The 25,761-nt window shown below is 41.6% G+C and overlaps 1 protein-coding gene across 1 annotated transcript in view; it reads left to right on the top strand.

Annotated features, from left to right (window-relative positions):
- Nucleotides 1-23,218, top strand: part of LOC310924624 (semaphorin-7A) — a gene marked incomplete at both ends in the record, with an annotated part of 41,255 nt that extends 18,037 nt beyond the window's left edge. Inside the window, 9 exons of the mRNA XM_083886412.1 lie at nucleotides 4,835-4,942; nucleotides 5,888-6,027; nucleotides 7,245-7,423; nucleotides 9,258-9,366; nucleotides 9,554-9,761; nucleotides 18,608-18,723; nucleotides 19,525-19,697; nucleotides 20,153-20,208; nucleotides 22,872-23,218. Of these exons, the coding sequence (XP_083742538.1) occupies nucleotides 4,835-4,942; nucleotides 5,888-6,027; nucleotides 7,245-7,423; nucleotides 9,258-9,366; nucleotides 9,554-9,761; nucleotides 18,608-18,723; nucleotides 19,525-19,697; nucleotides 20,153-20,208; nucleotides 22,872-23,218 (1,436 nt within the window). The remainder of the gene's footprint in view (nucleotides 1-4,834; nucleotides 4,943-5,887; nucleotides 6,028-7,244; nucleotides 7,424-9,257; nucleotides 9,367-9,553; nucleotides 9,762-18,607; nucleotides 18,724-19,524; nucleotides 19,698-20,152; nucleotides 20,209-22,871) is intronic.
- Nucleotides 23,219-25,761: the final 2,543 nt, after the last annotated feature.

The raw sequence follows: 25,761 nt of genomic DNA, 5'->3' as shown, positions 1-25,761 counted from the left end.
TGATTTGAATTTGATGCGGGCGGCGTTGACTCCTCTACTCCTTCCTTTCCCAAGTGCGTCAGGGAACTGTGTTGGCCTTCATATACCAGAAAGGATGTCCTCCTTCTGGTTATTTCGTCTATTCAGGCATTTGTAAACACATCCTACGGTTCCTTGAAATCCGTGAAAGTTTGTGAATTTGATTAGTTTGTTACGACACCATCTACTGTTTCATGTCCTGCATTGCTTGACGTACGTAGACTAGACCTATGCAGAACAAGCGTTGAGTCATAATTACAAGCGGTGTTGTGGACACTGTCCACTGTCTCTCTCTCTCTCTCTCTCTCTCTCTCTGCCGTTGATGTGAGATTCCATGCAGAGCAATGAGCGAGTAAAGAGAGTGTACATGATGACGCGATGCCTGCAAAATCAATAAAAGTGGACACAAAAACAATGGAAAGTCATTGAACTTGATGTCAACCATGGTGTGGGGACCCTGAAACATGGTGGCACAAGATCACAGCCTGGATAGAGCAAGGCCTTTGCCTTAAATACATTCAGTGGCTCCAAAACTGTTTTTTTTTTTTTTTTTAAATTTCCAAATATTAAAGCTAGGATAGGCCTCATATTCTGTTGTTACTGATGAATAATTCTGTAATAATCTTTCAGCATCAAGCGATCAAATAGAAATCTAGAGATGCCTTTAGACTTTCACAGAACAGAGCAGTTCAGAGAGAGAAGACGCCCCCTGTTGGCTGTTCTACTGAACAGCTTCATGTACCATTCATGTCTAAAAGAGAATGGGGACAATAAACAGAATCATCAACCTCTGTTTTTTTCTGTCGCATATGAAACGTGTTTGCCTCTATCTGTGTCGGGTGGGAGGGGCTCAAAAAAACCTTTTCATCAACCTGCAGGCGAGACTCAACAATTAGCTAATTATCTTGCGATCCTGCTGAGTGCAGCTTTAACTTTGCCCATTTGTTTCGGCTGCTGAGCGATACTTGTGACTCCCAGGAGAGATTTTGTCTATTTACGGTCTCTATTCATAACCTGCAAATGAGTAAATGCCTTCATCTGAAGAACCTTGCGGTACTTAAAAGACACATTCTCTCCATAAGAACGATGCGTTAGCATTTTTTAATTAACCGTGCGCTGCTTTTGCTGTTATGTGCATTTTGTAGTCTACCTGGAACAAGAGCATGTGTTATGTAACCATTGTTTATTCGGGGAAATTGACTAAGCATTGTGCTGATTTACAGCAATGCCCTGGGTTTATGTTCAAACAGAATAGAATAGTAACACAGATACAGGGCAGACAAGTCTTAAATCGGTATACATTAATAAAATGACGATAGCAAATAAGCTGAAAAACAACAACTTAAGAGTGGCAATACAATTTTAGACACTAGTTTTAAGTCAACTTCTACTTTATTTCAGTCATTTGGTGCAACAGGTTACAGGTATTTATTATTTTTTTATTTGGATGCATGGATGTAAATAAATGAATATGATAACTGGCTCATACGTAGAGTCTGCACCAACTCCACAAAGATAAAAAGGTATATTAGAGCACTAATTGTCTTCAGAGACAATTGTTGTGTTGGCAGGTTAACAATTACAAATTTGTCCTGATTAGTGCTGGGCACGATAACGGCATCAACAGCGTCAAGTTAAACGCACGTTTTCATGGCGACTGACCGGAAAAAGATGTACGTGATGTCATGTTTAAGTGACTCCAGATTGTTAAAATGAGTAACGCAAAACTTTAAAAACAGAGGCGCACATACGCTGGTTATTTGTAGCGCTGCTCTTTTCGTTTAAATCGGAACTAGACCGGAAGTTCCTATTATCGCTGTTTTTTTTGGTGTGTATCTGCGTCATTACCTTGTTTATGAAGCCTGACGGTTCGAAACAAACAGTTCAGCCATTGCTGAGAACGTTGTGTTTTTTGTAATCTCGGGGGTCAACGAGATCACTGAAAATCCCGTTAACGTTACGTAAGCAGCGGTTCTCCTGAACAACCGATCGTCCTGCTCCGGGCGGTAGTCCGGGCACATCCGGTTGCGTACATTGAACCGCAGAAGAAGAATAACGTCCGTTGTGGACGTGTTTCACGAGCAACAGTGTCTTCTGACTCTGGGTCTGACTCCGGTTTAAAGTCATAAAGGGACTGTGGCGGGGAGTTGTGACGAAGCTATTTTTAAACATTGTTAAAACAATGTTTTGATAATGAGTAGCAGTGCATCCACCGCTCCAGAGAGGGAGCTGCGCTTCTGAGAGCTGACGTGATAGATTATGTCACTTCCAGATACCTGGCCAATCACAACACAGGTGTGAAGGCTCTACGCTGGCTGGCCAATCACAACACACTCTGTCTTTATTTATGGCTGAAATAGCGCGACTGACAAGCGCTTCGAAAAGGACAGATTTCAATCGGCTCGTTTACATCAACTAGGAGGATTTTGACCATAAAAACAACTTAATATATGTAAGTAGACCTCCATAACTCACATATATGTGCAACAGGACCACTCTATGTGACCTTTAATAAACAGATCGCTCCAGTTCAACTGTAGGCGCGCTAACGGCACTAAAGGAGCTAAGTGGTAAATGGTGCCTAAACTCCGGTGTCCCGGCACGTACGCATGACGTCACGCACGTTGACACCATTAGCGTGCCCAGCACTCGTCCAAGTCCAGGCCACATAGGGCCATCCATTTCCCTAAAGTTGTCCAAAAACAGCTTTGTCTTTCAGCCAGAAACCTATTGCTTCAATCGACAAGATCTGAATCATTTTCAAATCAAATGTGAGTCCGTAGGGACAGGAGCTACTGTCCAGTGGAGGAGAATGCATGTCCTGGCACTGAACTTCAGAACCTTAAGCAAATTCACACAGTGGATTTAGGGGTTTTATTGAAAGAGAAGTGAGATTGAAGGGTTCTCAAAAGAATTCAACTTGACATAATGTCATCATATATGTGCAACGGTTCAGTGCCACCGTGGGGGTCAAAAAGCCCAAAGATGAGTCGGCGAATTGTGAGGTTTTTTCGTACTTAATAAAAATATGTCACGTGTAACATCACCAGGGAATCACACCACCCTGGGTGCCAAATGTGCAATAGTTATGAGCCATCTGCCATTTACAGGGAGAGCGGAAAAAAGCATTTAAATAGAGCTGTTACACAACTGAGTGCACAAACTGTTTCCAGAGCAGCATGTACCACCAGATAATTATGTTTTCATACCTTCATACCGATTTAAAACACGAATGTCTTATCAGTAATGTTCAGGTTGGAAAAATGAATAAAACGGGTTCATGTAAATGCCCTGCAGGGTTTAGCTTTCTCCTTCAGTGTTGAGGTAAATGTATCCTTCAGTATGCATCTCAGACAAATCAATATCTGACTACATATACAAGCAACATCCACAGACTGCCTGGTTGACTGTTAGAGTCCCAGGTGGAAGATGCTTCGCTGCTACAGTTTCATTTATCATAATTTAATACAGAGCTGCTTACAATGACACAACTGTGAGGAAAAGTACCTGTGTTTTTATGACATGACCATGACTATGATACCTGGGTAGTGCTGTAGGACACCAGCGCTTTCTGTTGCCCCTTTGAAGCAACCTCGATATGTTTCGCCGTGATATTGTTTACCAACTTACCCAATGGCAGAGATCCTCCCTCCCACTTCCTTGATATTATTTCAGGTCACAACACAAACCCTTTCAAAATAATAATTTTGCCCTTCAAACTTTCGTTTCTTTCGTCAAAGAACCAGCAAAACTGTTTTCAGCTGTGCTAACATCATTGCACAAGGGTTTTCTAATCATCCAATAGCCATTAGCACACGATTAGCAAACACAATGTACCATTAGAACACTGGAAATGGGCCTCTATACACCTATGTACATATATTAAAAACAAAGACGTCTAAATCATAATTTCATGTTATATTCATTGAAAAAATGTGCTTTTCCTTCAAAAATAAAGACATTTCTAAGTGACTGCAAACTTTTGAACGGTAGTGTACATTGAAAATTGACATCTGTATGTTCTTGTCTTTTATTAAGAGTATCACAATGAGATATTTTGCCCTAAGTTGTTACTGCTACAACCCTTAAAGTTGGTAGTATGTTCAGGCAAAGAGAATATTCCTTCTATATTAAAGCTAGTTTTACGAGCACGACTGAATGAAAAGTAAAAATTGCAAATCCAAATTCACATTATGCGGCGTTGGTGTCTCCCTCAGTCATCTCCATCCACAGTGTCTTCCTAACACATTAAACAAAGAGATGTTCCAAAATGAAGAGACTTCTGTATTCACAGTGCATGACGAGGGATAAACAAACAGTTTGCTAAACCGCCTAATGCAGATCGATTGTTTGTACAGACTCTTGGAAATTAGCGAGCGGTTATCTCACGCTGTGGGATGCTTTTCCGCGTGGCGATCGATTGCCGAGGCAACGAGTCGAATCTTTGGTTGAATTGAACCGTTTTCCAGTAACAATCAGTCCTAATTAAGATGCTACTGCCACTCTTTTCTGATTTGCTGCAGAGAACGAGCTCTAATAAGAACATGGTTATTGGTGGCTGCTCATTGATGCAGTTACCTATTCCGCCTTGATGTCTTATTTTCTCCCACTGTGTTTTATTCTTCCTTCGTCCTCATGTGCCGTCAGACGGAATCAATCTTGTTCCCTTTGTCCCTCTCGGTGTCTTCATATCCCCCCATCTCTGTTCCTATCCCAATCAACCTTGTACCCATCCATCACACTCACTCTCTGCCTTTCTCCTTTGGCGCCCACGCCGCTGACCCTTCTCCTCTTGTCTCTTTCCACGCCATCTCAGATGGGAGTCTGTACTCTGCTATGTCATCAGTGGGAGGTCATGCCGGCACAATCCGGCGTACGTTTGGCCCCCAGAAGCTCCTGAAGACGGAGAACGTTTGGCTGCTGAGTGAGTAGGGAGGGAGGGAGTTGCTCTGAAATGTTACAGGCTCAGACTAATGAACATGGAGATGGTGGGTAATAATGATCTGAGTAAATCATCAACAGTTATTGCTGTACGTGCTAACATTTAGGTACTGTCTGGATTTTATGTTGGATCATTATGTGCAACAGTAAAATACCAATCAGAAATACTGTTGTTAAACATTTGATATACAATTTAATATTCTGTTTTTTTCATGATATGATACTGTAAAATAAATGATTTAAGTTAGTACAGATAGTACAGGTGTCGTTAAAGTGTGGTTCACTGAGGTACTGAAACATTGTCAGCTCCACATCGAGATCCCCTCTACCAGCGGATAAAAATGGGCTTAATTGTCTTGTTGCACAACCAAATCCCATTGTAAAGAATAATAAAATGTGCGATTTGATTGGCAAAGTGGAAGTTCACAGGTGTCATCTGCCACAAGGCACCGAATGGATGATACTAGCTGCCAATCATACTGGTGTCTATGCTTCATGTATTCTTCTCTAAACACAGAACATTGATTCATTTATTCATCGTCTACCTCTTTATCCTCCACATGAGGATTGCTGACATAGGGTGAAAGGCAGAGTACACCCTGGACATGTCGCCAGTCCATTGTCCAAGGGCCAACATAGAGACAAACAATCTAAATGGGAACACAATTTACAAAATTGGCATCAGTGCTATTAAAGAGGACCTGAAACTAGTGATTGAGGCTGTTAACTTCCAGTCAACCAACAGATGCTTCCATCCTACTTCCTCTACTTCTGAAGACTATGACTATTTTTATATGCAGTCTACAGGTAAAACCTGTCAGTTCATAAAACCAATAACAGAAACAAACATACTAAAAGATTTCCTACATACAACATAGACAACATAGACCGAGTGTCTCAGGTGACATGTTGCAATCTCATCGCACAGATCCACAGTTTGCTGGTGCAGCCATAATCCCGTCCTCTCAGAAGTTCAAGGAGGAGGTTTACTTCTTCTTCAGTGAGCTCAACAAAACTGCCAGAGTGGACGAGGAACCGTACAGGGCCCGCATCGGTCGCATCTGCACGGTAAACGCTACACTCACATGCCAGTGTTTGTGGAAATATAGCTAAAACCAGGTCTTTGCATGAGTTTGACTCTATGAGCAGCAGTATCAAAGAGTGCTTTCTGAGTTGGTTTTTTTTTTCATACAGATTATTTTTAGAAGCCTGGAAATTTGACACGAGTGATGGTTCAAAAGAAAATCACTGCTTTTCAGTGAATGGCTAATGAGATGAGATGAAGGATCAGATTGCTTCAAAGTTCCAACAAATCCCAAATGTTCTGAATGAAGATTAAACAAAATTAGCATCGCACTTGTTTCTTCTTTTCTTTCCTTTCCTTTTTGTCAGCACTTCCTTGTTCATGTGTAATTGTGTGCTGAATACTGGGCATCTAAAAAGTGCGTTATTTTTTTAATGTTGATACGCTGGATAGAAACACTCACCAATTAAAAGTTAAAAACTGATTAAGGAATATTACAACATTTTGTTATACTCTGCAAATTTAGTTAAACCAGTATCCCTGTATTTATGTGCTTTATTAATCAACTAACGAGTTAATTGGTCTGGTTGAATTTTGCATCTCATTTCAAATTAAAATGTTGGCTTTTGATTGCCATGAAGAAAATTTGTGTTTTGTTTATTTTTAAATCAACTTTCATGCAAGAAATGTCATTGTAATATTAAAATAGTCCGCTTAGAAAGTGCTTAAGCACATTTCCATCCAGTAGCTGCTGCTAGCTACATCATTTTGGTCGGCATGCTAAGATAAGATAAGCGGCTAGCTAGCGGCTATGTTTTGCTTCATATTAAGAGACAGTAAAGTGGGGTGATAGATTTGTGAAGAGCCCACTTTTGGTAAAAGTTAGGATTTGTTGCCATCACTTCAAGTGAGGAATTTTAAAAGTCCTGTTTCTTTGGACCTACATGTATGCTCGTCGTAAAAAAAAAAGTATGCTAGCTGTGTATAAATCCCTTTAGCCTGCCCCACACAAGCTGATTCAGTCAACTCGCTCCCTGCTCTCACCCCAATCACTGTTCAGTCTTAAATATCAAACATTCTTACAATTTGAATTTGAAAGACTGATGCGTCCAATGACATTAAAATTGTGTCTGTTAACACCTCACACTACAGGATTATTTGGCCAGCCTAACATAGGAAGGCACCCATGATTGTCGAAAAAGGGGCCAGATTATCCTCTATTGTGGCACAGGCTTAAAGAGTTGTTGTGTTTTACTTCCAGGTGGATGAAGGGGGCATTAAAGCTTTGCTGGCAGACTCGTGGACCACCTTCATGAAGGCTCGGGTGATGTGTGGCGCAGGTAACACCCAGCAACAGTACAACAACATGAGGCAGGCGGTGGTGCTGACGGCGCAGGACAAGAGGGCCGGGGTGATGTACGGCCTGTTTTCCAACCCATGGTGAGCTGGAACTTCACAGTTTAGTCAGTGAAAAAAAAAAAAAAACTAAAGAACAACAGTAATTCATCCACCCACACGGCACTGACACACACACAGTCTTCGATGGAGCCAAGTGAAACCGTTCGTTAAATTCATCACAACCTTTGCAGCTGGTGTCAAAGGATTTGAAGATGATGATGACTAATTTTAATCGTGTACTCAAACTGAAAGCTAAATCATGGCAGTGCTTCTTTCCAGTGGCTGTGAAGGGCTGCTTCTACTGATTCCTTTATTACAAACAACTTGTAGCCTAAGTAGAGATGGATACCCTGACCATGGCCCCTTTCACAGTGGAATTTGTGGGAATAACCTGGGGACCTTGCTATAAAAAGGCAATAAACACCATCCGTTGGTTAGTCTGCCCTCTGTTTTTTCGTCTTCTTCTTCTTTTGAATGAATCGCAATGACACAAATTCACATAACAAGGAGTTGGAGGATGTTATTGAACTTTGTCCCAGGATGTAAAATGTAAGGTTCCATTTCACTTCAAACAAGGTAATGCAGGAATGTGCAGCACTGACAATGAGGAAGACGAAAGTTCAATTCCATGTCACCCTTTCCTGATATTATCCTGTATATAGGAAATAATTGCCCTTCATTCTGTGAATTCACGAATAAGCATGTTCTGTCTTTTATTATTGTATTAATGTAAGGTGAAGTGTAAGGGCGTAACTAAACTTTCTCCGAGGCACATTTCAAAGGAATTCAAGGAAGTTTACTGTCGTTAAGCTAAAATTGATTTGAACATTACATAGGGCCAATTCCAATTCCTATCTTAACCCTCAATCTTAACCCTCAAGCTCAACCCTTAATCTTAACTGGCCCTCAAAACCAAGTGTTGAGGGTTATTTTGTCACTTAGAAATGGGACACCCCTTAAATGCAGATACGTCTTCAGACTGTGGGGGGCAGAATAACGCGAAAGCGTCCAGTCTGTTAACTCCAAAAAATAATAAGAACAACAACACATTTGTCAGTCAAGTTATTAGGTTGTCAGTTAGTTATAAGATGATACTCATAGAAATACCACAACCACAGACATATTCAGCTGACAGTTACCACACACCACGGCTTATTGAAAAGTAAACCATAGCAAACGATCGCTTGTCCGCACAGGCCGGCTATTGACAAAAGATCGTAAATTAAAAATAAATGTTACGCAACAATGACGTCAGTAATCCATAATATGGGCCTAAACTAAGATAATACAATGGTTTTCATAATTTCTATATCTCTATTAACAAAGAAAATACTTAATTTGTAGTGTTTTCGTTTCGATGGTTTCGGCGCCATCTTTGTTTTGTTAAAACACGCAATGCATTCTGGGTAGCCCTTGCTCCCAAGGGTGGTCTCCAAAAATCTCAATATCGAGGGCGATACAGCCCTTAAACTTGCCCCTCAACTTAATTTTTCTGAGAATCGGGACAGCACTTGCACTAGACTAGAGGGAGCGCGCATTTTTGAGATTGAGGGTTAAGCAAGGAATTGGAATTCACCCTACATACTGTAAACTAATGGGCAGGGGTCTTGGATTTCAAAATACTTTTTTTTTTTACCAGTGTGAAGGGGTTATTTCACTCCTGTCAGTCTATTTGAGTCACAAAACACTGCACTTTTTCTTAACTCAGGTTTCTTTCTGTTTCAACAGAACCAAAAAGGGTTGTTGCATAATGTCTTGTATCGTCACCCTGAATCAGCCAATAATTTCTAGTTGTTCCCCCGCACGTCCCGCTGAACCACCTTCCTTGCTTCCATTGTGGATGTAATTACTATCCTTTCTTCTTTCCTTTCTGCAGGGGAAGAACAGTGATCTGTGCCTACTCCATAGAAGATATTGACCAGGCCTTTTCCACGAGTAAACTGAAGGGCTACAGCAGTCAATTCATTGGCAGTCGCCCTGGAATGGTAGGTAAAAGAGAAAATATTTCTCCCTCTCTTTGTCTCGGCAATCTAAAAAAAAACTGCATGAGTCAGCTTTTGTTTCAAAAAGGGTAAAACTATTGAAGTGCGTTCATAAAAGAAAAAGCAATTTTGAGGTCTTTGTCTGAAGGGCGTTTTTGTTTAGTCAAGATTTCATCACTTCTCCTCTCAGTGTGTGCGCAAGAACTCGACGGCAGGAGGTCACAATGACATCAAGAACCTCGGGGTGATCAGATACCACCCAGAAATTGAGGATGTCATCCGGCCTGTTGGCGTGGCTCCACTTGACCTGCCCACAGACGACCAGATCACTCACACCGTGGCGGACATCGTCCTCGCAGTCAACGATGAGCACTACAGCGTCCTGTATCTTGGAACAGGTGGGTGTGCATGTCTTTTGGCTATGTTAATGTCTTTGTGTACTTGACTCAAGTCGATTTCCGCTCCATTGAACGTTAGATTATTATGAAATCGCTGTAGTAACTAAGTCTTTCACTTACTGTCATGGGAATCACAGGCCTCTCAAGAGAGTTGGAAGTAAGACGTTTTAAGCATGTAATTGACAGCCAACCCATTTTTTCCTGCTGTTACTCTATAAATCAAAGCCTTGGTAAAAATGATCTTACTCACCAACAGTGTACTTGCTCAATGAGAACTATCCAGGTGTTTTCTCACACGGCTCAGTTGGACATTTCGTGAAATTGCCGCGAGCAACATTAATCAAACTTTCATTCTCACAAACAAGCGCTCGATTCAATTTCAGGAAAATCTATGCCTGGAAGCAGCTCATACTTTCTGTTCACTGCTGCTATGTCTGCCCGAACTGTGGTGCCATTTCTCTGCTGTTTGTGCCAAGTAGATAATAAACATTTGATATTAAAACTGCTTCTGGGGCAGGGTATGCGGTTGAAATGTGACATTAAACTAGATGTAAAAACCGAATTGTGAGGTTATAAGCACAGCGAGTTTGCATTTTTCTCCGCCTTGTGCACGGGCTTTCTCTGGGTTCTCCAGTTTCCCAGAATCATGCGTATTTGGGGATTAGGGTAATTGGACGCTCTAAATGGACCGTAGGTGTGACTGTGAGAGTGAATGGTTGTTTGTCTCCATGTGGCTGTGTGATGGATTGGTGACCTGTGTCATTTGGGATTGGCATCAGCGCCCAGCGCTGTAATCCTCAAGTGAAGGATACAGCCATAGAAGACGAGTGATTTCTCGATTGCATTGAGTAACTGTCATCACAATATCCATGCACAACACCATCTTTTTCATTGTAAACATGGAAAGATCAGACCCACTTGTTTACAAATTCATGTATAATAAAACCTATGTTAAAACCACTGAAGTGGTTTTGCCCTGTTCCAGGCCATTAAGTTGCTTGGAACAGAAAATGTAATCACCAACAAATATCATGACCACGAGTGCTTAAATAAGACTTGAGCTGTTAAAAAATGCAGCACAGTTAAATACACAACCAAAACAAATTCTTAACAGTAGAAAATGTAGGGAACTGACAACAGTCACAATGCTCAAATCCTACTCAAATGGCTCCCGGCCCTGACAAGACTGCTTCGATTTGATGAAAGCAGCACTGCTGAGGCGCTGTTAATGCCCAAAGATGTTACTCCAAAAATTGCCTTGTGCCACAGGGAGATTACTATGGCAACCATCACAAGTCATATGCTCATGTGTGTACAGAGTGTCTCACCACTCTGAAGTCCACTGAACAGTGAACATGTATCATCTGTGCTGCTGCTGCTGCTGCTGCTGCTGCTGTGGATACATGGGTGTCATTCATCAAGATTTTCTGGGTTGGTTCTCCACATTTATTATAAAAAAAACAATAAAAACAACGCACTTTGTAAGATGACAAGATGACGTCGTCTCTCTTCGGGTTTAGCTAACTGTGTCACTCGTGGTGAACTGCCATGGGTCTCTGTGTGTGTTGGCCTACAAAGAAACTAGAGCAGTTTGAGTCACAGTTGTCAAGAACAGGTCGCACTGGAGATTTGGCCTGTTCACACTGACCGAAAATTTTATTTTATTTATTTATCTATCAGGCAGCAGCAGTGTAAAAACCACATGTATTAGCCATCATTCCATAATCTTGTGTCTATAGGTGCGCTTCAGTTGTCATCAGAAATCGGAATGTCCCAGTTCCTGATTTAGAAGTTTGAACTGAAACGCTAGCCTCAGATTTCCAACTGGGGGAAATTGGAACAATTCAATTTTATTTGTATAGCTCCAAATCATAACATACATTATCTCAAGGCACTGTACATAGACAACATCATGCAGAGCAGAGAAACCTGACAATTCACACAATGAGCAAGCACTAGGCAACAGTGGAGAAAAAAAAAGACTCCCTTTTAACAGAAGAAGAAATATCTGACAGAACCAGACTCCAAGATGTGCAGCCATCTGCCTCGGAAAAACGGGGGACAGAGGAGAGGTGGGGGACAGGAAGGGGAAGAGAAAGGTCAAGATCGAGATGAGGTAGAGACAGAAGAAAGAGACCAGGAGCAGATATACAACAACTGTGTCAAGTTATACATTTATACAAGACAGTTAGCAACCTCCCAATGTCAGGCATAGGAATTCAGGATGGCAGCCACTAGTGTCCTGGTTTCCGTGGCTAAAGTTTGACCAATCACATTTTGGGAAGGTGTGGTTACTCACAGGAAAACTGTTCATGTTTAGATCAAAAGAACATCATCAACAGAAATATGTAGAATACTGCGACGCCTGACCAGTATTCAATTACATATACACTACTTTCATATGGAGTTAGTCCACCTTCTACAGCTAAAACAGCTTTCATCAATATTTTGTGAATGTGAATTTGTGGCATTTGTGAGGTCAGGCACTGATGTTGGACGAGGTCTGGCTCATAATCTCTGTTCCAGTTCATCCCAAAGGCGCTCGATGGGGTAGAGGTCAGGGCTCTGTGCGGGGCCAGTCACGTTCTTCCACAACAAACCCAAAGTCAAATCATGTCTTAACACTGCTTGCTTTGTGCACTGGGACACAGTCATGTTGAAATAGAAAAGGGCCTTTCTGACACAAAGTTGGTAACATAGCATTGTCCAAAATGTCTTGGTACGCTGAAGCATTTTAATTGCCCTTCACTGGAGATAAGGGGTCTAGAGCCTGATTGAAAGACCTGAATTCAATACTTAACAGGTGTGGCCAAATACTGTTGTCCATATAGTGTAATTAATAAGCATAATTGGACTAAACCTCAGTAGTTACAGATTTCCTCTCTTCGTTCTTGTGTCTGATGTTGCAATATATGAGTTTGCAAGTCCTTGACAATCACTTTAATCATATCCCTTTTTCGTCCTCCTCATCACTACATCACCTCCACTTTAGGGCGCCAACTATAAATATTCACAAGGTTTTTAGCAACTCAAGATCATCAGTCTGCATAAGCAACTCCAAACAGCAGATGATGGAGTGAAGCTGCCGTCTTGAAATAATCCAATCTGTAGTGAGCGAAGCAGACGAACAGACAGCTCGCCTTGATGGATCGCAGCATTACAAGTGTCTAAACCAATCAGAGGAGTAGAATTGGCACGCCTGGGTCCACCTCATGATCTGGACGGTCCAAATGGAAGCAGATGCATTTTGGGTAGCCCTGGGACATTAATATCCTTATTCTTTCAGACGGACGAGCTGGGAGGCACAAACCACACAGTTAATCTTTGGAGGCAATATGATATTAGTATGGTTGCCCTGCAGAGTCAATATCACTCAGAGTGCTCCAATAACAAATATCTATGAAGGGGGAGAGCTCATTCTCAATGGGGCTCCCTCGGTTAAAGATTCGTAAAGCTTGCATTCTCACCTAATCTATAAAGTGTTTTTGTCCAGTTTGATGTAGTTTAATTATACTGAAGAGACCTTTAAATGCCCATGTTCAAAGGTTCTGTAATTTATGTGTGTGATGTCACAGCTTCTGTGTGCCAGCAGCTCTATCTGACAGGAACTGTGTTGGATTCGACTGCTTATTGTCTACTTGTTGCACTTTTGTAGATATGCAAAAGTGCAACAAGTACTTGTTGCAAAACAAGTACTTGTTGCAAAAGTACTTGTTTTGCAAGTACTTTTGCAACAAAGTACTTGGAGGTAGCAGTAGTAGTGTCTGCAGACACTAGCAGTAGTAGTGTCTGCTACTTTGTCTGTGTCCAAAGTAGCAGACACAGTCTGGTCGATTCGTTCATGGCATGCACCGTGAACAGTGATGCAAAAACTGCTAACCCTATTTAACTACACTTATTTAAATGATCAGATGAAGACAAGTCAGAATCAATGTTATATTCATCATCGTATTTCTTGTCAGACATAAGCTGACAACTGTACTTTGCTGCAAGGGAATGAGAAAAATGTTCAGGGACATGATTGCGTTTGGTCTGAAATCAATGATTAGCCGTGTTTGTCGCAGAGGACGACAGACAACTTTACTTTATAATGGCTAACAGGATGTGAAGGCTGTGTAATTTCAACAAACATGGTGAAATGTTTAAATTTTGAAGCAGATGTTGCCTGTGGCTTTTTGTGAATTACGTTTTATTCCACTGAATAAATTCAGTTTCTAAAATACAGTCATTTAAACTGAATAGTTACACATAGTTGTTGGCAAGAGCAGTGTGTTGATATATGTGTATGTCAGCTGAGACTGGCACCAGCGCTTCCCTCACGACCCTCATGTGGACGATAAAGCAGTAGTGGATGATCTTGCATATTTGGATTCCAAACTATTTGCAGATAAAATGTACACTTCCTGTTCCACCATTACCAATATTGGGAGAGTGACAGTACAGTACAGTACACTGTGGTGCGCCGTGTGCAAGGGCAGCTTAATGGTGTCCATTAAAAACTTAGAAAACATTACTCTAATCATTTCTCACTGTGTTTATTCCAGTCGCATTAGTGTGACAAAGTGATGAACTGTATTTGGAGGTGCTGGGAGCTCACTTCCTGGTGTTGACCTTGAACAAACTGATAGGGTGGAATCCTAATTAGCTTAATAGCTTGCCATATACCCAGAAGGACAACAGTGCATTTTGCAGGTGGGGGAACCCTCGATGAAGCAGTGGGGCAGTGCGTAACGGACCGTTTTAACCTCTGTTTATATACGACCGTTTTCCACCTGACGATGTAGCTTTAGCAGGGCCTTCGCTGTGAAGCACACGCTGACAGAACGCTGCAGGACGTGACTAAATTAATTTCTCTGTCTCTTGATCACAGCCAGCAGATAGTTTAGTAGAATATATGCATGTCATAAACATCTACTGCAATATCTGTCAAGTTGACAACAAGGCAGACGAGGACATTCAGGACGAGGACTGCAAGCTGTTACAAAACTGCTCTTATCCTCATCGTACAGACTCAAAGTTCAACCAGAGTGTTAGGGAGAGTTCTTTTCTTTGGTCTGACCCAGTATTTCTGGTAGGTACTAGGGATTGGGGAAGGCTTGGTGGAGCAATCTATTATTATACAATGTATTGCAAGTCATAAAATAATATCTTTACATAGCATGTACAGAGTTGGTGGACCGACCATCAGACTAAGACAGTCATTTTAAGAATTGCCTGTCTTAGTCTTTTTTTTACAGTAGTGATTGCTTTTCTGAAATTATGTCTCAGTATTGTCTTATCACTAATCCTTAAAGGAGACATATTATGCTAAATCAATTTTCTAATCATTTTAATAGTTATATTTGGGACTCTGGAGGCCTTATGAGTTGGCAAAGTGTGAAAAAAGATGACTCAGTCATGTTTTTGTGGTCCTCCTCAGTCTAAGTACAGGAGATAAAACACACGATGTTGACTTCTGCACTCATTGCTACGTCACAATGAGACATTCCTGGAATTGTTGTCCCGCGGAGCTCCACTTTGTCCCTAATTAACGCAAAAGTTCAGGCGAGGGAAATATTATCCAGAAGAGCAGAAGTCTGTGAAGTGTTCTATTCTTGGCTGCACAGTGTAGCACAGAGTTCTATACAAACGTCCAGCCTCAGAGGATTTACATTTTATATATGACGGCAATTTGCCAGCAAGATTCGGCAAATAATGGCTTTTCCAGATGCTAACTGCTGTTAGCTGCCATAGCCTCATTGACACTGACATAGTTTCCTGTGTCTATAGGGTATAATATGTCTCCTTTAACAAAAAAAGGTTGTGGATGAAAACACAAAGCTACCATTTTCCTATCAAAATATATTGCATGTGGTCAGCTGCCCTCATTATTTGGACACATAACATTACTGAAAACTAGACCTGACCAACTGAACCAACCACAGATCACAACATGATGAAGAGAGTAGGTCCAATACATTTGATTTGTTGGCTTTTGAAAGAGGGAAAAAAGAAAAAAAAAAGCAGAGGTGAAAAACCAAAGTGGACCAGATCTTAAGATTTTCTAACCTAAGCTGCACTTAAGTCTTCCAGCGTCTTTTCAATCCGCTAACTGGAACATGTATTTGCAAAAAAATGTCAGCCAGGATTACCAGAACTGAGTGAAGTTCAACAGCCTTAAGACGTCTGACTGCGATCATGTCGTGTCAGAGCTCAGGAGAATAGCTTAGAAGGAACGGGCAGAGGAGTTATGCAGGGCTGTGGGACCTTTGAAAGACGGAGAAGAAACTGATGCAGTGTTGAAGAATATTAAAAAAAAGCCAGCAGCTGTGAAACATGTCTTTTCCTTCAGTTGCTCACTGACAGGTTGAAGAAATAAAGGTGCTTGGGCCATTTCAGTCATGATGGCAAAGGAGTGGAAAAGATTCCCTCGGGGGGATGGAAGAAATGTCAGCGCTATAGTCTCATTTCAAGTTGACTTGAGATGTTTGAGATGAACGTTACCCTCTATTCAGGCGGTGTGACATTTGTGGCGGCGGTTTTAAGTTAGAGAGAAGGAGCCAGGTGGAACCCAACTCGGAAAAATGCTGGTGACATTAGTGCACATCAGTGGCTATTAGCTGTGGTCTTCCAAGGAGACTCCACCATACTCCCAGTTGGAACAAGAGCATTTCTGCATGTTCTGCCCCGTGTGTGCATGGGTTTTAAATACAGCAGCATGAAGGGAATACAGCAAAAAGACGGAAGCAAATTTGTAGATTAACAGAAATGATGTGTTGCTGTGGTTCACACAGTGGTGCAGTGGCTAGCATTGTTGCCTCACAGCAGATTCCAGGGCTTTTCCCACTGTCCAAAAACATGCAAATTGGAAATTAGATTTAATACTCAATAAGAAAAAAATGGTTGTGTCGCCATCTTACTGGCCGATCTCACAAATGCCAGCCCTAGGAAACGACGGTAACAACTGAGCGTGCATGCATGCATGAGGGGCTATAAAAACAAGATTAAATATAAATACTGCAACAGAATCAATCACACGAGTAGTCGCCCTGACTGAACTTATGCTAGAGCTTCACTGAAACTTATTTATAGCAAAAATAGATGAGCAGACGTGGACAACGCAAACTGTGCCTGGATAAACAATTACAAAAGCAGACGCTTCACTGTCACCATGTCTCTGTTCAGGATTGCTGTCGTCTTTGTGCCGATACTCTCTTTTGATTAAAGGGCTGAAAATAGCTCTCGACAGGTTTAAGCTATCAAGAGAATGAATTGGGTAAATGCTGAATATTATCTTTGACAAAAAAAGAGAGAGAAAGATTTGAAGTTTATGAAAAAGAGACGAGACAGTTTCAGGACAAAAGGAGACGGTAAGACAGCGAGAACCTTCCAGTCTGATTACAAATGAGAAAGCTCCTCGTGGGATTGAGTGCTCAGGAAGAGAAGCAGCGAGATAAAACGATATCAGTGTCATCAGATTCTCACAATGGGTGAAGTAAAATAATCCTCGACATAACAAAAGGCAAAATAAAAGTACAGCAAATGTCTGCAGGGACTCATTAAACCACTCATTATTCGGAAAGTATAGAGAGTAGTCAGATCAATGGAGATAATCCAAAAAAAAGAGTGTCAGTGGAGGGAAACTGCCAGACAGGAGGTATTACAGTATATGATGCAGTCAAATGATGTGATGCAAGATTGATGTATCACAGCTGCAGTGATGACTCCGGCACCACCTGCACAAAAAAGTCTTAACAAATAAACTAAATTTTAGTCACTCGCCTGAATAAAACAGATACGTGTGAGCGGACATTTCTGAAAATTATGTTTTTTTTATGTCGACACAGCACATTACTGCAGTTTTCACACTGGCTCACAGGCAGTTGGAGAATAGACTTTAGAAGTTCAAATCACTAAATGACATATTGAAAGGAAATATACACCTGCACCTCCACCATAAACCTCTGCATATCTTGGAGAGCATTTTTGCCTATTTGGAAAGTACATCACTATTGGTGATGTGCCAAAGCAAATGTAATGTGTGGGGTTTTGAGTTGTCTTGATCCACCCACTCTCTTCATATGTTCAGATTTACCAATGCTGTCATTCTGCAGGTTTGCTTGGTGGTAGTTTAATGAGAAGCAACTACATTTAGAGAGAAGCATATTTAGTATTTGGCTTGGATTTTTATTTTGTAAAGTCCTTGACATTTTAAAGTCCAGGAGCACTCGTCCTCTTCATGCAGTTACTAAGCCTGCATACATAATGTCTGCGGCTCGAGCTTACACTTTTATTTTGTCTAGTCAATAAGAAATGACTTATCTCATCTGTTATTGCAGCCACAAGAAATGTTTTAAGACCGTGGATGTTCCATTGTTTGTATTTTTCAGGTAATAGTTTCAAAATTGACCTTGAACAACAAAAAAAAAAATTCAACTTCTGCTGGGGATTATACATTTTCTTCTTCCGAGGTCAAAATATTTTCCTCACCTCATGCCTACCAACAAATGTCCTTTGTTGTTTGAACTGATATTGTGGTTTTGGCTTCATCTTTCGAGGTCAAACAGGTTCACACAAAGAGATATTCTTCCCTCCAGAGCAGCTTCTGCCTTCAAACGCTCGTTTTAAAGAGTCTCTAAAAACTACAGCCTTCCATTTTGCCTATGGCTCTGCAGCCTCGCCTTAAAGAGTGGAAGCTGTCCAAGGCAAATCTGTGAATTTTACAATGCACAAAGGGAGCTGCAAGACAGAAACAGCACACGTTTTTTCCATGTACATATGTGTCCATTTCCAGATGAATTTATGAGGACTGACATGTCTTTCTATTTATAGTGTCCTCTCGCTCTTTGTTTTTTTTCTTTTTACAGAACAAGGCAAAGTTCTTAAAGTTCTTCACACCAGCGACGGCGTCTTCATTGTGTCCCAGTACTCGCTGTTTCACAACAAGGGTCCCGTTTTAAACATGGCCATCGACTCACAGAAGGTAAGATGACTCCAGTGTGAAGGAGGGACACATTTTCAGTTCACACTGTCCCCCGGACGGCTCTTTTAGCTGCATTTGCTGACCTTGAAATGGATCTATGTTTATGGGATGAGTCCATTTAACCCTCATGCAACGTTTAAAAACAACAGTGCACTCCCAAAAACTGACAAAATATGCACCATTTTCCATATATATAACATGATGTAAGATTTTACCACTAAAGCCTCATAACCAAATATGAAAATACTACTCGGGGCATGAGACAAAAGTGTTGAGCTACACTTTTAACTTTCCCAAATATTTCATTGTCTGAGTATAAAATGGGCTTAAGGAGGATTAATGACACAGCTGCTGAAGGATGTACTCACGCCGCAGTCTCAAAGGATAAACAAGCAATGTGATCATATTTGGAGAAATAAATGTTTAATTTGGTATTTTTTTTGAATTCCTCATTTCCGTCTTTAATCCTAATGAATAAAGAAGAAAAAAATTTCAATTGAGGAGAATAATAATAATGGTCTTTTTACAGTTGGTTCTCTAAAATGTGAAATAAATCTGCTCATGTGTCTGAATAAGGCCGCTTAATGCCTCCATTGGGATTTCTGACACTCGCCTTCATAAAAGCATTTAATGTCGTCCTTATTACAGAAATTCCTCATTTCGGGTTTCAGTTGTGGGCTTTATTGGTCCACGTTGGTTTGAAAAGCTGTTTCAGAGACTGTGAGGAGTATTGACACTGCAGCGGCTGATTTATCACCAATACGCTGAGACACACTTTGTGTTGAATCTTCTCCTCCCCAGGGACATCTGTACGTTGGTACAGCAATGGAGGTCCAGCGGCTGCAGTTGGCTGACTGCCGTCGCTATGGCGACACATGCAGGGAGTGCATCCTTTCCCGGGATCCGTATTGCGGCTGGGACAGGGCCAGGAGAAAGTGCATTCCCATCCCGCCTGGATACAACGCCACAACTGGGTATGATTAGAAATGATGTCACCACTGCAGAGCCTTTTTGTTTTTTTAATGGTGGAAACAGAGGGTTTGGAAATCTCTGTATCAGAGCCGTCCGATCGAAAGCATAGATCTGCATTACAGGGGTAATACTTAATGCTGTGACTGAAAATCACTGAGATGACGACGTGTTTGACTTCAAATAAACTGCAGTTGAAAGAAAAGAAAAAAACATCATCAGTGATCAGAAAAGATAATATGCAGCTTATTTCTCAATCAGTAATTTTCTCTTGCCCTGACTGAACCCATTTCTTTACAGTTTTTAACGGAAAACTCTAATAAACCCTCCTTCTCACCATGATGCCGCCTAATTATTTGTGTCTGCATGTGTTCATTTGTTAGGTTGATGAGGAGGCTCATGCACTCATTTGCAAAATTATTCAGTGCCACTAATTTGTCCCTTTATTGTTTTCCAACAGGGCACTCATTCAGAATCTGGACTATTCAAACTCCACGGTTTGCGGGGAAGCTGCTGGTGAGTCCTTATCTTGCTCACACACACACACACACACACACACACACACACACACACACACACACACACACACACACACACACACACACACACACACACACACACACACACACACACACACACACACACACACACACACACACACACACACACACACACACACACACACACACACACACACACATACACACACACACACACAGGATCTTAATTAAAACCAAAATAGGAACCTTTCTGAGCAGCAAGATTAAAAAGATGATTATCATATAATTGAGCAGGGTTCAACAACCCGTGGGGGGAGAGAGAATTTTCTTTCCCATGTCATGGCTTTGCCCTGTTTTAAAGCTTAAAAAAAAAAAAACCAGCTAGAACCTCAGCTAATGATGACAATTACTCTTCTCTGAAGGAAAGACCAAGCTCCTTAAAGTGGTCAGATGTCTTGCCTGAGGATTCAAGTCAAGTCCCTTTATTTATACACATATATAGGTTCAGTTTTGTTTTAATGTCCTTTAAAGGAGACATATTGTGCAAAATCAACTATCTAATCATTTTAATCCTTATATTTGGGACTCTGGAGGCCCTATGAGTAGGCAAAGTGTTAAAAAAGATGACTCAGTCACGTTTTTGTGGTCCTCCTCAGTCTAAGTACAGGAGATAAAACACACGATGTTGACTTCCGCACTCACTGCTACGTCACAATGAGACATTCCTGGAATTGTTGTCTCTCGGAGCTCAGCTTTGTCCCTTAAAAGTGCGAGAGTGCAGGTGAGGGAAGAGCAGAAGTCTGTGAAGTGTTCTATTCTTGGCTGCACAGTGCAGCACAGAGTTCTACACAAACTTCCAGCCTCAGAGGATTTACATTTTATATATGTTGGCAATGTCCTGGCTAGAGTCGGCAAATGATGGCTTTTCCAAATGCTAACTGCTGTTAGCTGCCGGAGCCTCTGTGACGCTGACGTAGTTTCCTGTGTCTCATTTGCATTTAAAGAGACAGGCACTCAAAAGAGAGCGTTCTGAACAGGGCTGTTTTGGCAGAGTGATTGAACTGCTGTGGTGCTTCATCCTTAAGGTATTTTTACTAAAGCATGTCACAGACATGTTCATTAGGACACCAGGGAACGAGGTTCACTTGGAGAAATAATAATGTGTCTACTTTAACAACATCCAGAAATGTACCTATAGGGAGCTGGCTAAAAGTTCCAGCGGTAACTCATCTCTGAACTTGGCAGGTAGTTTTGCTTTGATAAGCATCCCATAGAACTTGCCACAGAGGAGAGAAACTCTCAGCGTCTTCTGTCTCTGTCCCACACTGAATCCATGATGCTGAGGTCAGCTCTCTGTGGGGGCAACCACCCCATCTGCTGGAGGACATCACGCTGTGTTGTGTTGCAGAGTAAAGATTCTATTAAACTTTGATGGCATTCTGCTGCATTAATACGGTCCAACGTGACCCAGGCCCAAAGCATGCCAGGGAACTCAGGTGGCCTTTGTTGGTTTATGCATCAGGGTGTTGTGGCCAAAGAAATTCATTCTGGCTTCTGTCAAACAACTAATGAGTTTAATTCCTGTCAAGTAATATTTCTGTCAACCTAAACACCTTAAGCCAATTTTTTCCTGATTGTTCGTGGTTAGATGAACATTTTTGGGCCAAACATTAGCTCTCTTGACTCCTTGGCAGGTGATATCCTAATGCAGGACTTTATCCCTTAATTGGGTAACGCACTTGAATGCTTAATGTCCCAAACTAAATTGAAATATAAAATAACTGTAAAGCATTTAATGAAATTGAGACTTGAGGGATCCAAAGTACCAGAGATGGTTACCTTCTTCTCAATGCAGCCTTTAAAGCGGACCTAGACTGGGAGTTCCAATGAACGCTGTTTTTTAGTGTGTATCTGTGTCATTACCTTGTTTACGAAGCCCTGAAGTTTTATTGTAATCTCGTGCTCAGCGAGATCTCTGAAAAAACCCGGTCCGGTTACTTAAACAGCTGTTCTCCTGAACAGCAGATCCTCCTGCTCCGGGCACTAATACCGGGTACATCCGGTTGCGTACATTGAACCGCAGAAGAAGAATAACGTCCGTTGTGGAGGTGTTTCACGAGCGACAGTGTCTTCTGACTCTGGGTCTGACTCCGGGTCAAAGTCATAAAAGGGACTGCAGCGTGGAGTCGTGACGAAGTTATTTTTAAACATTGTTAAAACAATGTTTTGATAATGAGGAGCAGTGCATCCACCTTTCCAGAGAGGGGAGATGCGCTTCTGAGAGCGGGTGTGCTGAATATATCACTTCTGGGTATTGGCCAATCACAAGACAGCTGGGAAGGCTCTACGCTGGCTGGTCAATCACAACACACTCTGTCTTCTGGGTGTGAGAGTTCAGTCTGAAATATCGCGGCTGAGGAACAGCGTCAGAAAAGAGGGATGTCTATCTGCTCGCTTACAGCAACTAGGAGGTTTTTGACTATAAAAACAAGTTAATATATGTAAGTAGACCTCCATAACTAACATATATGTGCAACAGGACCACTCTATGTGACCTTTAAAGAATTCTAAAAAAGAAAACAGCTGCTCTGAGAAGAAAATATCAATGTGTTTAAATGATGCTATGTGTGCTCCACAGAGAGGAGTACATTTAACATGCAAAATGTTATGTGTCTTCAGCTCTGAAGCAGCGTCGAACATCACCAAAAGAAGTGGTGGTGCAGTCCAACACGTCCGTCTTCCTCCCCTGCCCCGTGCGCTCTTTCCACGCCACCTATCGCTGGGAGAAGGACAACTGCATTAAGAACTACCCGTGTCTCTTCTCTGGGGACTTCTGCGTCCTGGGGCCTCTCATTGACACGCCCCTCAAGGAAGGCGTCTTCCGATGCATGGCCACAGAGGACGGATTCAAGGTGGAGGTGATCTCCTTCAGGCTGCTGAACGACGGCAGGCACCTGGCCGCCTCCCTGGCCTCCACCTTGGGGGCGTCACTGCTGCTGGCCATGGCCACCCTGTGGCTCCATTAACTGCAGCTAACGCTAATGCTAACCCCTCATCCTTACTGGCTCCCAATGAAAAGAAAGACAAGGAGCCGCTGTTAGGAGGTTAGGTTCGCAGAGCATTGAACTACATGATTAGGTTGTATGGTGCCAATTCACCTTTTTTCCAATTTATAGAGAGAGAGTCCAGCAAGGGCTGGAAATATCTGTAGCTGCAGCTGCGTTAATAAGTTCAGAATATGTTTTACGTAAAAAACTAAAGTGAATAGGAGTTACTGTCCTAAAATTGACATATCGTGTTGCGAGTTTGAACTCGATTCAACCATAATTAGGTGCTTTGCAAACCTTTCCTCTCTGAGTCAACTAGAAACATATCCTATGAGTTGGGCTAAAATTCAAAAATGCCAATACCAGGCCAATTCTTTTTACCATTTCTCTTACTTATTTTGAAATTGACTTGACTGTGCTTATTTGTGAATATGTAAACCTTTAATACCACTCGTACATCTTGCCATCCTCGTTGATTGATATATCTCATTCGTACTTAGTAAAAAAAATAATAAAATAAAATAAAAAGTCTGGTATTGAGATTCAAAAAGCCTTAAACACTTCTGGGACATAAACTCCTAAGCACAATTTTGCAGTCGAGGCAGAATACTGCAGACTCGGATGCACTTGGCACTATAATTAGTGCAGCTGAGTCTTACAACATCACTGGGAGGAAGTGTCAGCTTTTTGACAAGAAAGTAGGCGGATGGGCAAACGCTCATTCTCGAACATCACTGTGTCTCAGCAACTCCTCCTCAGGCGAGGCAGTTTCTTGCATATTTTTAACAGATGGTATAAGACGTCGTTATTTACGCCTTGTTCACAGCTTTGTGCATTGTTGCTTTTTTATTATTATTATTATTATTATTATTATTATTATTATTATTATTAATAATAATATTATAATTAGTCATGGACTTGCCTCCTTTGTAGGCCAGAGCAAAGTTCTTGATCTTATGGGATGTGAACAACACCCACAGCATCTTTAAGTAAAGCAAAACACTTTAAAATCTTTCAGGAAAACGGTCTTTTGGCCATTTCTGCAATGTCGTCTTTTGGCTTACTTTTTTTTTCCACTGTCAGCGTTGCCCTAAATATTTATTCACTGGCACCAAAGAGGACCAACACTTTGTGGAGTTGTGGCTCCTGATTGGATAACTGTGGGATACTGGAAAGGTTTCCCTCTAGATTTAACATTAATCCTGGATTTTAACTAAAGTATAACACCGAGAGCAGCTTTACGTGATTAAACAATTAAACTAAAATGTTCTTCAGTCGTACCAGAAAGATCAAATTAGTTAGGTTCAACAAAAGAGTGAGCAGCGATTGCTAAAAACACCCTCAAGAACAGAGCAGAGAAGACGGAAGCTGGAACAGAACGATGAAAAGTCAATCTGCTGCAAGTGTCCTCTCATTCCCGTCAACCTGATGATGCATAAAGATGCGAACAAGGTGCGGCGTTATAGCGCACTCACATTCTCATAAGATTGCCAGATGGAAAAAAAAGGCTTGTAATTAGATCTGTGAAGTATGTTCTGTATTTTATTGCTCTGCAAATGCTGATTTCTACCATTGCTGCCTACGTATGTGATGATTTGTCTCGATGGTTTGGGTTTTTAAACGCCATATAGTTAGAATGTGATATGTAACCATTGACTGCTTTGCCTCTTATCCCCCTGGTGGACATCAGTGGACAAGGGAAAAAAACAAAAACACTTTATTTTTTCATAGTTGTATCTTTATGCTGTGAAACGAACAAACAAGACTCTTCACTGATGTGCAGCAGCAACCGCAGCCAGCAGAGAGAACAGTGGGTGTTTTCAAACGCCGTCTTTAAAGCAACGCTCCTCTGAAATATCAAATGTCACCTTACACACAAAGCCAGTGAAAAGATGAGTAGACGATGTGAATCCCCTGCTCAGACACAATTTGGGTCATTTGCTACAGTTGAAATGTTCAAATTCAAGCTTAAAGCTCTCATAGACCGGAAGTTCCAATTAACGCTGTTTTTTTGGTGTATATCTTTGCCATTACCTCATCTATGAAGCCCTACATTTTTGAAACAAACAGTTCAGCCACTGCTGAGAACGCTGGGTTTTATTGTATTCTCGGGCTCTGCAAGTGCTCTGAAAAAGCCTGGAATCGTGACGTAAGGTGTTTCACTCGCGACAGTGTCTTCTGACTCTGGGTCCGACTCCAGGTCAAAGTCATAAAAGGGACTGCGGCGGGGAGTTGTGTCGAAGCCATTTGTAAACATTGTTAAAACAATGTTTTGATAATGAGTAGCAGTGCATCCACTGTTCCAGAGGGGGGAGCTGTGCTTCTGAGAGCTGATGTGCTAATTACATCACTTCCAGGTACCTGGCCAATCACAAGACAGTTGAAAAAGCTCTCGTTGGCTGGCCAATCACAACACAGTTCTGTCTTCTGGGGATGAGATTTCAGTCTGAAACAGTGCGACTGACGAGAGCTTCAGTGAGGGGAGATTTCGATTGGCTTCGATCAGCAACTACGAGGTTATT

This window comes from Microchirus variegatus, assembly GCF_963457635.1.
Source record: "Microchirus variegatus genome assembly, chromosome: 1".
In the NCBI taxonomy this organism is placed as follows: domain Eukaryota; kingdom Metazoa; phylum Chordata; class Actinopteri; order Pleuronectiformes; family Soleidae; genus Microchirus; species Microchirus variegatus.
Note: the sequence above shows the minus strand (reverse complement) of the source record. Positions and strands in the feature narration are given on the sequence as shown.